At 43.2% G+C, this 13,973-nt stretch overlaps 1 protein-coding gene and 1 pseudogene across 1 annotated transcript in view; both read right to left on the bottom strand.

The window, feature by feature from the left end:
- LOC139540700 (alkaline phosphatase-like) lies at positions 1-5,586 on the bottom strand (annotated as a pseudogene).
- Positions 5,587-7,005: 1,419 nt separating this feature from the next.
- LOC139558450 (alkaline phosphatase-like) overlaps positions 7,006-13,973 on the bottom strand; it is a 31,900-nt gene continuing 24,932 nt past the window's right edge. The window contains exons 6-12 of the mRNA XM_071373587.1: positions 12,655-12,830; positions 12,301-12,441; positions 12,053-12,122; positions 11,779-11,913; positions 11,409-11,600; positions 11,160-11,279; positions 7,006-11,014 (exon numbers count right to left, since the gene is read on the bottom strand). Of these exons, the coding sequence (XP_071229688.1) occupies positions 10,749-11,014; positions 11,160-11,279; positions 11,409-11,600; positions 11,779-11,913; positions 12,053-12,122; positions 12,301-12,441; positions 12,655-12,830 (1,100 nt within the window). The 3' untranslated portion in view covers positions 7,006-10,748. The remainder of the gene's footprint in view (positions 11,015-11,159; positions 11,280-11,408; positions 11,601-11,778; positions 11,914-12,052; positions 12,123-12,300; positions 12,442-12,654; positions 12,831-13,973) is intronic.

Here is a 13,973-nt window from a genome sequence, read left to right as displayed (position 1 = left end):
CCAAAGACTTCCTTCTTTCATTTGGTATGACATTTATACCATTGTGATGTGATGTGCTCAGTAAATGTTAGACAGTGTGAAAAGTGTGACAACATACCTCGCTCTCCCCTATATTAGGTTTCTAATTTTCAAAAGGAACTGGCTTCTTTGAAAAGTTGACTAATCCATAGTCATGGAATTGACAGACAACAAATATATAGGTGGGCAGCAACATTGCTTTGTCATTAATACAGGGAGGTTATTTACCCCATACAATGATTGATATAAATTCAGAGATATACCCTTCTCTTAAACCAACTGATATGACAGAATTCTTCACATAGTTTTGGTGTTACCTGAATAGTGATCAATACCAAAGTAAAATAACACAATTTATCCTATATGTTAAAGTAGAAATAAAGTGATATCCTCTTATTTTCCCTAACACTACATCTGACTGAAAAACACCAACCCTCAAAACACTAACTTTAAATGCCCTTGCAGTGGTCATTACAGAATGAAAAAATATTTTAAAAAATGGTAAGAAGAAAATCCGCATCGCAACGGGGAAAAAATATGTGGGAGTATTACATGTATACTAAGAGGAGGGTTGGGGTAGTGCAGGAGGGGGGTTGGGGTGAAAGTTCAGCAGAGGAGGCGGATGAGTGTGAGGAGAGCTGTCAGGCTGGGCAGAGCAGCGCTGAGACTAGAGGCTCTACTGGATGACATGCAGTGGTCTCTGTTCTGGCCAATGCAGGCAGCATAAGCCATGACATGGGGAATGTAGTTCTGCTCGTGGACACCGTGCAGCAGGTGAGCCATAGGGCCCTTAGCAAACACAACCACATCCTCTCCTCCATGAGTCTCCATACTCAGCGGCACTGCAGACTGGGCCTTGTAGTTATTTTCCTCTGGAGAGAGAGAAGGAAGGGAGGGGTGGAGGTAGGGAAAGGGAAGGAGAAAGAGATCAGATGGATGATTTTCTGGCATACCAAAGACCAAGTGGTGTTCTCTATGACAGAGGCAATACACCATTGATGATAAGATTTAATTTACCATAGTCAAGGGTGGAGATGTTCTCTCTCAGACCATTGACTACTTTGAACCCTGGTCCGTTCCCATATAAGATGGCAGTGAAGGGCTTCTGGTCCACATCACTCAACATGGGAGCCAGTCCTGTAGACAGAGAGGAAACAATGAACGATTTCCATCACAAACCATTAATCACAACATCCAAGTGACTGATGACTGAGTGTAGCCACATACAATGTACAATACATTGTTGCAAAATCATCCACTGCTCACCAAAAATTGTGTTCCCCCTTGGAGTGTAGCCTCCAAAGTTGAACATGTGAGAATGGTCAGCAGTGACGACAGTCAATGTGTCATTTATGCTGGTCACGAGGCCGGCGTGGCCAATGGCCCGGTCCATCTCCACTGCCTCATGCAGGGCCTGCTTGGCTTTACCGTCGTGATGTCCGTGGTCGATGCGCCCCCCTGCCAACGCACAGCCTGGTTAACCTCTCTCTCTCAGGCAGATGAGAAAATCTAGCATCAGCACTGGCAAATCAGCCTCAGCTATACAAACTTCACATTCAACATGATATACATTATTAAACTTATGCAACAGATACAGTATTTACTGGTGCCAGAGTAAATGTAACACAACAATCACCCTCCACCAGCAGGTAAAGGATCTGTCTCATTGTTTCTCTCCAGGTCATAGGGAAGATCTCCAGGCTCAAACAGACCTGTGTTAACACAGGAAGCAGGGTTTGTTATATTGCGAAATAGGTAGAGAAGATGATCAGTGGTTAACATGAATAGAAAAGATGAAACAGGCAGGTCGTGAAATCAATAAAGAGCCAACAATTTAAAAAAAGAACTCACCCAAAAGGTAATCCACACTATTAGGATTTAGCGATAAAAGTTCCTTCTTGTTCCATACATAGTGGGCGTTCTGTTTATTTAATAGATAAAACAATACATCATATGGCATTGATCTAACCCTGTGACAACCTAAAGCTATTCAAATGTTCTTGATAAGAAAAATTGAGAAAAGAGGAGGACGGAGAAGGACAAGGAAGAAACAGCAGACATGGTAGAAGAGGAGTGAGAGAAGAACTAAGATAGAGCAGCTGACCTTGTTTTTCATTCTGTTATTCCACTCCTCCACCAAGTTCCTTCTATCAATGCGCGTACCGAAGTGTTTCTTCTCTCCAGGATACTCCACATCTGACTGGTTTTTGGGGAACATGTACTTCCTCCCTCCTCCCATAATCACCTAGACATCCATCAAATAAAACATTTGAATTATCTCTATGGACATCCCTGGTAGGGTTGAATATTTTCCTGTTATTATTATCTGTGTGCCTTTACATTACAGGTGCAAGCTGTTCAATATTACTGTCTGAACAATAAAAAAATTATCTGTTTTTAACATGATTACTGAATATTTTCTGTAACATCAGGATCCATATTATATGATGTGACTCACATCGATGTTGGGAATGTTCTCAAAGAGCTGCATGGCGATATCCTTGCAGCCCGCCCGTACTGCCTCAGCGGGCATCTCTCCATCGGAGTACCAGTCCCTGTCCACACAGTGGGCATAGGCCGCACTGGGGGTGGCATGGTTCACACGCGTTGTCGTGACTATTCCCACTGACTTGCCTGGGTAACAAACACACAAACAGTTTTTGAACCTGCTGCTTGGATTCTGTGCAATAGTCTGCCAGATCTGAAGACAATCAATAGCTCCAAAGAAGCTGCTAATTCTAGTTGAACTTGAACAATTCTGTTGACACCCAGGGGACCATCGAGAGCATCCTGACCGGTTGCATCACCGCCTGGTATGGCAACTGCTCGGCATCTGAGTGTAAGGCACTACAGAGTGTTGTGCGTAGGGTCCAGTACATCACTGGAGCCAAGCTTCCTGCAATCCAGGACCAATATAATAGGCGGTGTCAGAGGAAAGCCCAAAACATTGTCAGAGACTTCAGTCACCCAAGTCATAGACTGTTTCCTCTGCTACCGCACGGCAAACGGTACCAGTGCGCCAAGTCTAGGAGCAAAAGGCTCATTAACAGCTTCTACCCCCAAGCCATAAGACTGCTGAACAATAAATAAAATGGCCACCGGACTATTACATTGACCCCCCCATTTGTTTTGCACACTGCTACTCGCTGTTTATTATCTATGCATAGTCACTTCACCCCTACCTACATGTACAAATTCCCTCTAACCTGTACCCCCTTACATTGACTCGGTAACGGTACCCCCTGTATATAGCCTCCTTATTATTATGTTATTGTGTTACTTTTTATTATTTTTTATTTTAGTTTCTTTGGTAAATATTTTCTTAACTCTTCTTGAACTGCACTGTTGGTTAAGGGCTTGTAAGTAAGCATTTCACGGTAAGGTCTACACTTGTTGTATTCGGTGCATGTGACAAATAAAGTTTGATATGATTTGAATTACATTTTCACTAATTTGAGAAATATGACAATTTCTGTCTTTTTTTTTTGTTTTTTACCCATCATGGTTAGAGTACTTACTATGTTAGACAGATAATTATGGTTGAACAAATATTTCCACTGAGGATGAGTGGGTCAGAAACTAATGAGTTAAAGCTTGTTCCTGATGTGAGTTATCAATTTCTGTGTGTTACAGCATGTGAAGGGCTCAGGTTATAAGTTCACTGCCTGCCTGGTCTGGTCACTAAGGATTGGATCCCTGATCCTCTCTGACCCCTGACCTCTACTCTATACTCTAAAAAGTATAGAATGGAAGGGTTGGAAAAGCCTTCAATCACCAACTGAAATCCAACATAATAGAGGGGAGTCACAAAGATGTTTCAAAGACCCGAGATCCTATCAAAATGAATGACAGGTGACTACAATGGCATTGAAGAGAACGCCCTGAGTCGGTTTGCAAAATTCCAGGAACTTGCAATAAATTCCCTGGTAGATATCCAGAATCAGGAGGGAACAAGCAGGAAATCCGACATCCTCCAACCAGGATTTCTGGATAACTGGGGAATTTAGAGACAGTTCCCAGAATGTTGCAACAATAAGCGCTGAGGCAGCAAGGCCTGGGTACATGGGGAGTAGGACTGGGGACAGAACTTACCATAAACTCAGAACACAGATGTTTCATTATTTGCTGAAAAACAAGAATTAACCCATTTCAACCTCTCATGTCTAAATAAACATTTATTTTTTACAGTTAATAGGATGTTTTCCCTGCAGTTGCATTTATTATTTAGTGTGTAAAGTATACAGCCATGGCTTTATGTGTTGTGTTTGTAATTAGCGACATAGATTTGCTGAGTACTGTACGTACTTTACCTCCTCCAATTTCCTGTCTCTAAATGTGACCTAAGTCTTGGTTTCATTCTTGAGTTCATGAAATTGGAGGCTCCAGTTTCCTAACGTCACAGCGCATTTTAGACCATTATTTTCATAATAGGGAGGCTGTATGGAGGAGAATTACAGGAAACCAAATGGAAATAGGCACAGGAGGAAAGGCAGGGCTTTCCGGTATTTCCACACTCATTAAAAACCAACACAGAGAGAGGGCTGGAGAGGGATTAGCTTTCCTATTCATAAGAAACATGAGTTGTCAATCCCGACAGAGGTCGAAATGGCACACATTCAAATGTTGAAAAATGAGAACTTGTTCAATTATTTTTAGTAATATGGCTTTGTGAGATAATACACAGCAATTATTAGATTACTGTAGCTGCCCAGTGAATGGCTGGCTTTCACTTATTCACCCTGTGTAGCGCTGTGTCATTCTGTGTACTTCCAAGATAGACAGGTTCTATGGGCAACAGACACACCTATTCCATCTCTGAAACACCATACTAAAACTGAATTCTCAAAGACCATACTAAAACGGAATTCTCAAAGACCATACTAAAACTGAGTTCTCAAAGACCATACTAAAACTGAATTCTCAAAGACCATACTAAAACTGAACTCTCAAACACCATACTAACACTGAACTGGGTGAGAGGGAGTTGACTGGCTGTGGCATGCTTATGTCTGGAAAGCAGGCTTGGAGATGTGAAGCATTGTGAATCTGATTAATAACAGTCCTCTCCTGAGCTCACTCAAAATGTGGAGCAGGTTCAGGGGCTGTTGAATGGCCCAGAGGGGGTAAGAGGAGGATATCTGCTTTGAAAAAGGAGAGCATTAGCGTCTTGCAGTCTCAATGCTCCTTTTATACAGCAGCCTGTCAGCCTGCTCCTGCTGTCTGTGTTTGATCTGACTAAGGCCTGAGCCCCTGCCTGGCTAAACACACTCTCACTTTTTTCAATTATTCAGCTGTGCTCCACAGGCCCACAGAGTCAATCTCTAGGGCTGGAGGTCAGCGGCCGGATGGAACTGAGGATCCCAGAGAAACGGAGATAGAAGGAGACATCCAGAGGGAGAAAGGGAGATGGAGCGATAAAGAGAATCAGTGAGAGGGAGGATGATTTGAGAGAAAGACACAGACAGTCAACGAGTGTCCATGGGAAGGAACAGAGCTGTCCCACATTGGTAGCATTATCTGACCTGACAGATTGAGGCAGTGAAGCTGATGGGCTTTGATGCCAATCATTTCAGAGTGTGAGATGCTTTGATGATACAATAAAATCTTTTTCAGGATAAGTCATAAACCGTTTTCACTGCAGCGCAGTCAGAGTTTTTCCATTTGCAGTTCAATTTCAAATTGACTATAGGACTGGGAGACACGTGGTGAACAATATACAACTCATAAGTGACAATTTATGTAAGATGTTAATCAATGACTTTCCTAAGAGCAAAACCAATTGTGATTTCCTGGAGAGGTGTTGCAAATTTGAAACAGGTAGTTAATCCAAAAGCCACATTTTACATGCCCGACATAAGAACATCTTGTGAACAATCCACAACTAAAGTCACTCACAAAATATTCTTGCGAATCCAAAACCGAGAATCCAAAAACCAACATTTCATATGTCAACATGAGAACATCTGGTGAACAATCCACAACACAAAAGTGACTCACAACTTTCCAAAAAGAAAAAGAAAATAGTGATTTCCAGAAGAGGTGTTGAAACAGATATTTTAGAGGGAGTAGCAGGTAGGGGAACTTTTTGATTGGATGATGGATCACATGCTTATTACCAGATCGAGTTGTGGTCAGGGAAACAATAAGAATCCAATTACAATTCTGGAATGCATTCTCGAGAATCCAAAACCCACATTTCACATGCTGGATTCATAAAAGGACTGTGACTGCTGTGGTCTCCTTTTGTGCTAACTCAGAAAAAAAGTATCCTTGTCACGCGGAGCGGAACAGGTGAACCCAAGAGCAGACTCAGACGAGGAGACTGGGATGAGGTAACCAAGTTATTTATTGAAACACAGGGGGAAGATTAAGGTCAGGCCAGGGGAAGCTCAGGCGGGTTGCAGGAAACCAGGTGTGGAGGCTAAGGGGAATCCGGGAGGGGAATCCAAGGGAACCGTAGAGTGGGGGATCCAGGACAGAGTAGCAGGACTGACGAGACGTAGGACTGGAGACAGGGACCAGAGTCAGAGTGGGCAGAATTGTAGCGGAGAAGAAAACAGCATCAGGCAAGGGAAAACAGGCACAACAGGATCTAAACAGGAACAAATGGCTAGAACCATAGACTGACTGAGCAGAGATTACGATCTGGCAGCGTGGAAGTGGCAGGGCTGAGTATTTGTAGAAGTCTTGATTATGGAACAGGTTGCAGCTGGTGGGGATCTGCTCTGACTCCAGCACACCTGTCTCCGCCCACACAATCATACACACACAGAGAGAGGGAAAGAGCACTGGGGGAGTGTCGGCCGGTCAATGATTCACCGGATGAGCAGTTGAGAGCGTGACAGGAGCAGATGTAACACTCCTCTCCTGTTGGAACAACTCTACTATCATCCTAGTTGGTTCATGATTAACCTTGTTTGTGATAAAGCAGGAAATGAAAACAGTTTTTGAAACTGTGTGTGTATTACAGAAGAAGCCATATATTCTGGACTTATTTTTTTTATTACCGTACTTTAAAAAGCATATGAATGAGTAGGGGAGGCAGTTAAAAGTATACTTGAATGTGTATGTTATAAAGCTTGAAACTGTTAAATTCCTCCAATTATTCATACAAACATAAGACAGGATTATAGAAATATCATCAGATAGATTGCTGTCTTATCTTGGCTGGTGGAAGATCAAATTATCAGAGTAAAGCCTCTCCTGCAGTGAGAAGGTGTATGTAAGGGGAAGACACCAGACACAGACCCCCCAGAGCCCAGATTCCAAGCAGGCACAATGTGCAGCACCCACATAAAGAATGCCCCAGAGTGTGTGGACTATATTTCATACCCATCTTAGCTAAACCTCAATGTTCATGCTCCAGTCACCATGAGTCCCCAAGGGCTATGTGGCTTGAGTCCATTCACATTCTACACAAACCTCATGCATTCAAGGTTGAGTATAGGTTTGTTTGAACATAACATTCCAGCTATTCTACATTGTTATAGATTTTAAGTTTCTGTTGTCTATTTTCAAATGACTTCCAACTGTACTATTTGAACTTTTTTTTTTAAATAGTAAAAGTTTTCCTTCTGACAAAGTATTTTAATAATTCCAATACAAACACATTTACAAATTAATTTGTGTAGCATTAAACATTTCTCAATGAAGTGACAGATTTGTTCAAATATACACATAGTGTGCAAAACATTAAGGACACTTTCCTAATATTGAGTTGCACCCCCCCCCCTTTTGCTCTCAGAACAGCCTCAATTCGTCAGGGCATGGACTCCACAGGGATGCTGGCCCATGTTCACTCCAATAATTCCCACAGTTGTGTCAAGTTGGCTGGATGTCCTTACGGTGGGTGACCATTGATACATTTTTCACCTGATTTGGAGATGCAGCTTGTTCAGTATAGTACTAGGTCAGCTGACATTTATTTTGGTCTGTCGCCAAGTGAGGTCAGAAGACTTGCCTACCAGTTTGCTGTGGCACACCAGCTGAAGTTCGCGCCAATGTGGGCAGAAAAAGAAAAAGCCAGCTCGGAGTGGTTTACAGGCTTCTTAAAGCGGCACCCAACGCTGTTGCTGAGAAAGCCAGAGGAAACTAGCCTTGCCAGGGCAAGTAGCTTCAACAGAGAAAATGTTCATGCTTTCTTAGACAATGTAGCATAAGTGCTACAGAGATATCAAGTTGGACCAGGAGACATATGCAATGTCGATGAAACTGGGGTGACCACTGTACATAAACCTGACAAAGTGGTGGGCAGACGTGGAGTCAAACAAGTAGGGTCACTGACCTCCGCTGAAAGGGGAGCCCTCGTCACACTGGCCTGTGCTGTCTCAGCCACAGGGAATAGTATACCTCCATATTTTATATTCCCCCGTGTCAACTTCCACAATCATTTCCTGATCAACGGGCCACCTGGTAGGAAAGGAGGGACAAATCCCTCTGGGTGGATGAAAGATGTGCACTGTTGACTTCCTGAAACATTTGGTTGAGCATACGAAATGCTCAAAGGAGAAGCCCTGTTTACTCCTTTTGGACAAAACCACGAGTCTTATCTGTCCGTTGATGGACTCACTTATGCTGTCATTCCCACCCCATTGCTCTCATCGGCTTCAACCTTAGACAGTTCTGTTTACAGGCCGCTTAAGAGACACATCAACACCTCTTGTGATGCCTGGATGAGGAACAATCCCGGGAAGACAATGTCAATTTATGACATTCCTGGGATTGTGGCAATCACCTATTCTTTGGCTGCAACCTCCTTGAACATTCAGGCTGGCTTTAGGGTGGCTGGGGTACAACATTACAACAGAGATGTATTTCTGGAAACCGAGTTTGCGCCATCCTACGTTACAGATCGCCCCATTCAGAACCCAACCCTATCAGGCCCCAGCACCAACCCTGCCCTGCCAGGCCCAAGCAACATTCCAACCTTGCTAGGCCCCAACACCAACCTGCCAGGCCCAAGCACTATTCCAGCCCTGCCTGGCCCCAGCACCAACCTGCCAGGCCCCAGCACCATTTCAGCCCTGCCAGGCCCCAGCACCAACCTGCCAGGCCCCAGCACCATTCCAGTCCTGCCTAGCACGAGCTCAGACACAGACCTGCCCAGTTCTTATGCTAGCACCAGCTCACCCTTGCCCAGCAATGTCATTGCTGACAGCAGACTACCAACTCCAGAGGACATCCGGCCATATTCAAAAGCTGACCCCCGAAAACAAGCTTGCAAAGGAAGAAATTGGCGCAAAACAGCAATTCTAACTGACACACCAGTGAAGCAGGCACTAGGAATTTAAAAGAATAAGGCACAATCTAGCAAAAGGCTGTTTCCGAAGAAAGGGAAGCAAGGGGGGGAGTCAAAATCTGGATCTGCAAAGAACAAGGCGGCAGCTAAAAAAATTAAAATCATAGAAGAATCATCATCAGATGAAGAGGAGTGCTTCTGCCTCGTCTGTGTGGAGCCATTTTCAAAAAGCCTTCCAAAGGAGACTTGGGTGAAGTGTGTGAGATGCAACAAATGGGCCCATGACGCTTGCACCTCAGGCCAGGCAATTTATGTGTGCCAGAACTGTGACTCTGAAGATGAGTCGGATTAGTCAGATACGGATGTACGTCGTATAGGCTGTTACAAAATTGTGCATTAGTGCATTAGTGTGTTTAAACACCACATCTGTTTTGTTAAGGCTTTAAACATTTAAGCAAGTTATCTGCAGCATTACATTCATATTCCAATTACAACAATTACCGTGGATCTATGTGCACGCCAGAGAACGTTCGATTTCAAAGTTTGAAGTAAAGTGGTCGTGCCACTTAATTAATGTGTGCTCTGCCAGTATTATTGTTTTGATTGAAAGGCATGATTTGCCAGATTCTCTAGGCATGAGTTCTTTAATGAAATTGAATTTGGTTTTGAATTTGAAAATAAAATCAATATTCACAATTAATTAGTTGTGTTCTTATTTGTTGATAATCCAATGTGACAAATTACCCGACGAAGTGTGACAATTTACCCGCTGATGGAGTAAATTATCACATGTGCCCACTCTCTATTTAACGGTCTACAACTCCGTCATGATATAAGACATGAAGATGTAATGAATACAACAACTGTGCCAAAGACTTCCTTCTTTCATTTGGTATGACATTTATACCATTGTGATGTGATGTGCTCAGTAAATGTTAGACAGTGTGAAAAGTGTGACAACATACCTCGCTCTCCCCTATATTAGGTTTCTAATTTTCAAAAGGAACTGGCTTCTTTGAAAAGTTGACTAATCCATAGTCATGGAATTGACAGACAACAAATATATAGGTGGGCAGCAACATTGCTTTGTCATTAATACAGGGAGGTTATTTACCCCATACAATGATTGATATAAATTCAGAGATATACCCTTCTCTTAAACCAACTGATATGACAGAATTCTTCACATAGTTTTGGTGTTACCTGAATAGTGATCAATACCAAAGTAAAATAACACAATTTATCCTATATGTTAAAGTAGAAATAACGTGATATCCTCTTATTTTCCCTAACACTACATCTGACTGAAAAACACCAACCCTCAAAACACTAACTTTAAATGCCCTTGCAGTGGTCATTACAGAATGAAAAAATATTTTTAAAAATGGTAAGAAGAAAATCCGCATCGCAACGGGGAAAAAATATGTGGGAGTATTACATGTATACTAAGAGGAGGGTTGGGGTAGTGCAGGAGGGGGGTTGGGGTGAAAGGTCAGCAGAGGAGGCGGATGAGTGTGAGGAGAGCTGTCAGGCTGGGCAGAGCAGCGCTGAGACTAGAGGCTCTACTGGATGACATGCAGTGGTCTCTGTTCTGGCCAATGCAGGCAGCATAAGCCATGACATGGGGAATGTAGTTCTGCTCGTGGACACCGTGCAGCAGGTGAGCCATAGGGCCCTTAGCAAACACAACCACATCCTCTCCTCCATGAGTCTCCATACTCAACGGCACTGCAGACTGGGCCTTGTAGTTATTTTCCTCTGGAGAGAGAGAAGGAAGGGAGGGGTGGAGGTAGGGAAAGGGAAGGAGAAAGAGATCAGATGGATGATTTTCTGGCATACCAAAGACCAAGTGGTGTTCTCTATGACAGAGGCAATACTCCATTGATGATAAGATTTAATTTACCATAGTCAAGGGTGGAGATGTTCTCTCTCAGACCATTGACTACTTTGAACCCTGGTCCGTTCCCATATAAGATGGCAGTGAAGGGCTTCTGGTCCACATCACTCAACATGGGAGCCAGTCCTGTAGACAGAGAGGAAACAATGAACGATTTCCATCACAAACCATTAATCACAACATCCAAGTGACTGATGACTGAGTGTAGCCACATACAATGTACAATACATTGTTGCAAAATCATCCACTGCTCACCAAAAATTGTGTTCCCCCTTGGAGTGTAGCCTCCAAAGTTGAACATGTGAGAATGGTCAGCAGTGACGACAGTCAATGTGTCATTTATGCTGGTCACGAGGCCGGCGTGGCCAATGGCCCGGTCCATCTCCACTGCCTCATGCAGGGCCTGCTTGGCTTTACCGTCGTGATGTCCGTGGTCGATGCGCCCCCCTGCCAACGCACAGCCTGGTTAACCTCTCTCTCTCAGGCAGATGAGAAAATCTAGCATCAGCACTGGCAAATCAGCCTCAGCTATACAAACTTCACATTCAACATGATATACATTATTCAACTTATGCAACAGATACAGTATTTACTGGTGCCAGAGTAAATGTAACACAACAATCACCCTCCACCAGCAGGTAGAATCCGCTGGGGTTTTTCTTCAGGATCTTGATGGCCACCTCCACCATCTCTGTCAGGGAAGGATCTGTCTCATTGTTTCTCTCCAGGTCATAGGGAAGATCTCCAGGCTCAAACAGACCTGTGTTAACACAGGAAGCAGGGTTTGTTATATTGCAAAATAGGTAGAGAAGATGATCAGTGGTTAACATGAATAGAAAAGATGAAACAGGCAGGTCTTGAAATCAATAAAGAGCCAACAATTTAAAAAAAGAACTCACCCAAAAGGTAATCCACACTATTAGGATTTAGCGATAAAAGTTCCTTCTTGTTCCATACATAGTGGGCGTTCTGTTTATTTAATAGATAAAACAATACATCATATGGCATTGATCTAACCCTGTGACAACCTAAAACTATTCAAATGTTGATAAGAAAAATAGAGAAAGGAAGACAGAGAAGAACAAGGAAGAAACAACAGGACATGGTAGAAGAGGAGTGAGAGAAGAACTAAGACAGAGCAGCTGACCTTGTTTTTCATTCTGTTATTCCACTCCTCCACCAAGTTCCTTCTATCAATGCGCGTACCGAAGTGTTTCTTCTCTCCAGGATACTCCACATCTGACTGGTTTTTGGGGAACATGTACTTCCTCCCTCCTCCCATAATCACCTAGACATCCATCAAATAAAACATTTGAATTATCTCTATGGACATCCCTGGTAGGGTTGAATATTTTCCTGTTATTATTATCTGTGTGCCTTTACATTACAGGTGCAAGCTGTTCAATATTACTGTCTGAACAATAAAACAATTCTCTGTTTTTAACATGATTACTGAATATTTTCTGTAACATCAGGATCCATATTATATGATGTGACTCACATCGATGTTGGGAATGTTCTCAAAGAGCTGCATGGCGATATCCTTGCAGCCCGCCCGCACTGCCTCAGCGGGCATCTCTCCATCGGAGTACCAGTCCCTGTCCACACAGTGGGCATAGGCCGCACTGGGGGTGGCATGGTTCACACGCGTTGTCGTGACTATTCCCACTGACTTGCCTGGGTAACAAACACACAAACAGTTTTTGAACCTGCTGCTTGGATTCTGTGCAATAGTCTGCCAGATCTGAAGACAATCAATAGCTCCAAAGAAGCTGCTAATTCTAGTTGAACTTGAACAATTCTGTTGACACCCAGGGGACCATCGAGAGCATCCTGACCGGTTGCATCACCGCCTGGTATGGCAACTGCTCGGCATCTGAGTGTAAGGCACTACAGAGTGTTGTGCGTAGGGTCCAGTACATCACTGGAGCCAAGCTTCCTGCAATCCAGGACCAATATAATAGGCGGTGTCAGAGGAAAGCCCAAAACATTGTCAGAGACTTCAGTCACCCAAGTCATAGACTGTTTCCTCTGCTACCGCACGGCAAACGGTACCAGAGCGCCAAGTCTAGGAGGAAAAGGCTCATTAACAGCTTCTACCCCCAAGCCATAAGACTGCTGAACAATAAATAAAATGGCCACCGGACTATTACATTGACCCCCCCATTTGTTTTGCACACTGCTACTCGCTGTTTATTATCTATGCATAGTCACTTCACCCCTACCTACATGTACAAATTCCCTCTAACCTGTACCCCCTTACATTGACTCGGTAACGGTACCCCCTGTATATAGCCTCCTTATTATTATGTTATTGTGTTACTTTTTATTATTTTTTATTTTAGTTTCTTTGGTAAATATTTTCTTAACTCTTCTTGAACTGCACTGTTGGTTAAGGGCTTGTAAGTAAGCATTTCACGGTAAGGTCTACACTTGTTGTATTCGGTGCATGTGACAAATAAAGTTTGATTTGATTTGAATTACATTTTCACTAATTTGAGAAATATGACAATTTCTGTCTTTTTTGTTTGTTTTTTACCCATCATGGTTAGAGTACTTACTATGTTAGACAGATAATTATGGTTGAACAAATATTTCCACTGAGGATGAGTGGGTCAGAAACTAACGAGTTAAAGCCTGTTCCTGATGTGAGTTATCAATTTCTGTGTGTTACAGCATGTGAAGGGCTCAGGTTATAAGTTCACTGCCTGCCTGGTCTGGTCACTAAGGATTGGATCCCTGATCCTCTCTGACCCCTGACCTCTACTCCAGAAGACTTGTTTTCATTCCTGCTATGTCTCTAAGTCATTGGGGGCTGCT

This window comes from Salvelinus alpinus, chromosome 2 (assembly GCF_045679555.1).
Source record: "Salvelinus alpinus chromosome 2, SLU_Salpinus.1, whole genome shotgun sequence".
NCBI lineage: Eukaryota > Metazoa > Chordata > Actinopteri > Salmoniformes > Salmonidae > Salvelinus > Salvelinus alpinus.
The sequence above is the reverse complement of the archived record's forward strand: the minus strand, read 5'-3'. Positions and strand labels throughout refer to the sequence as shown.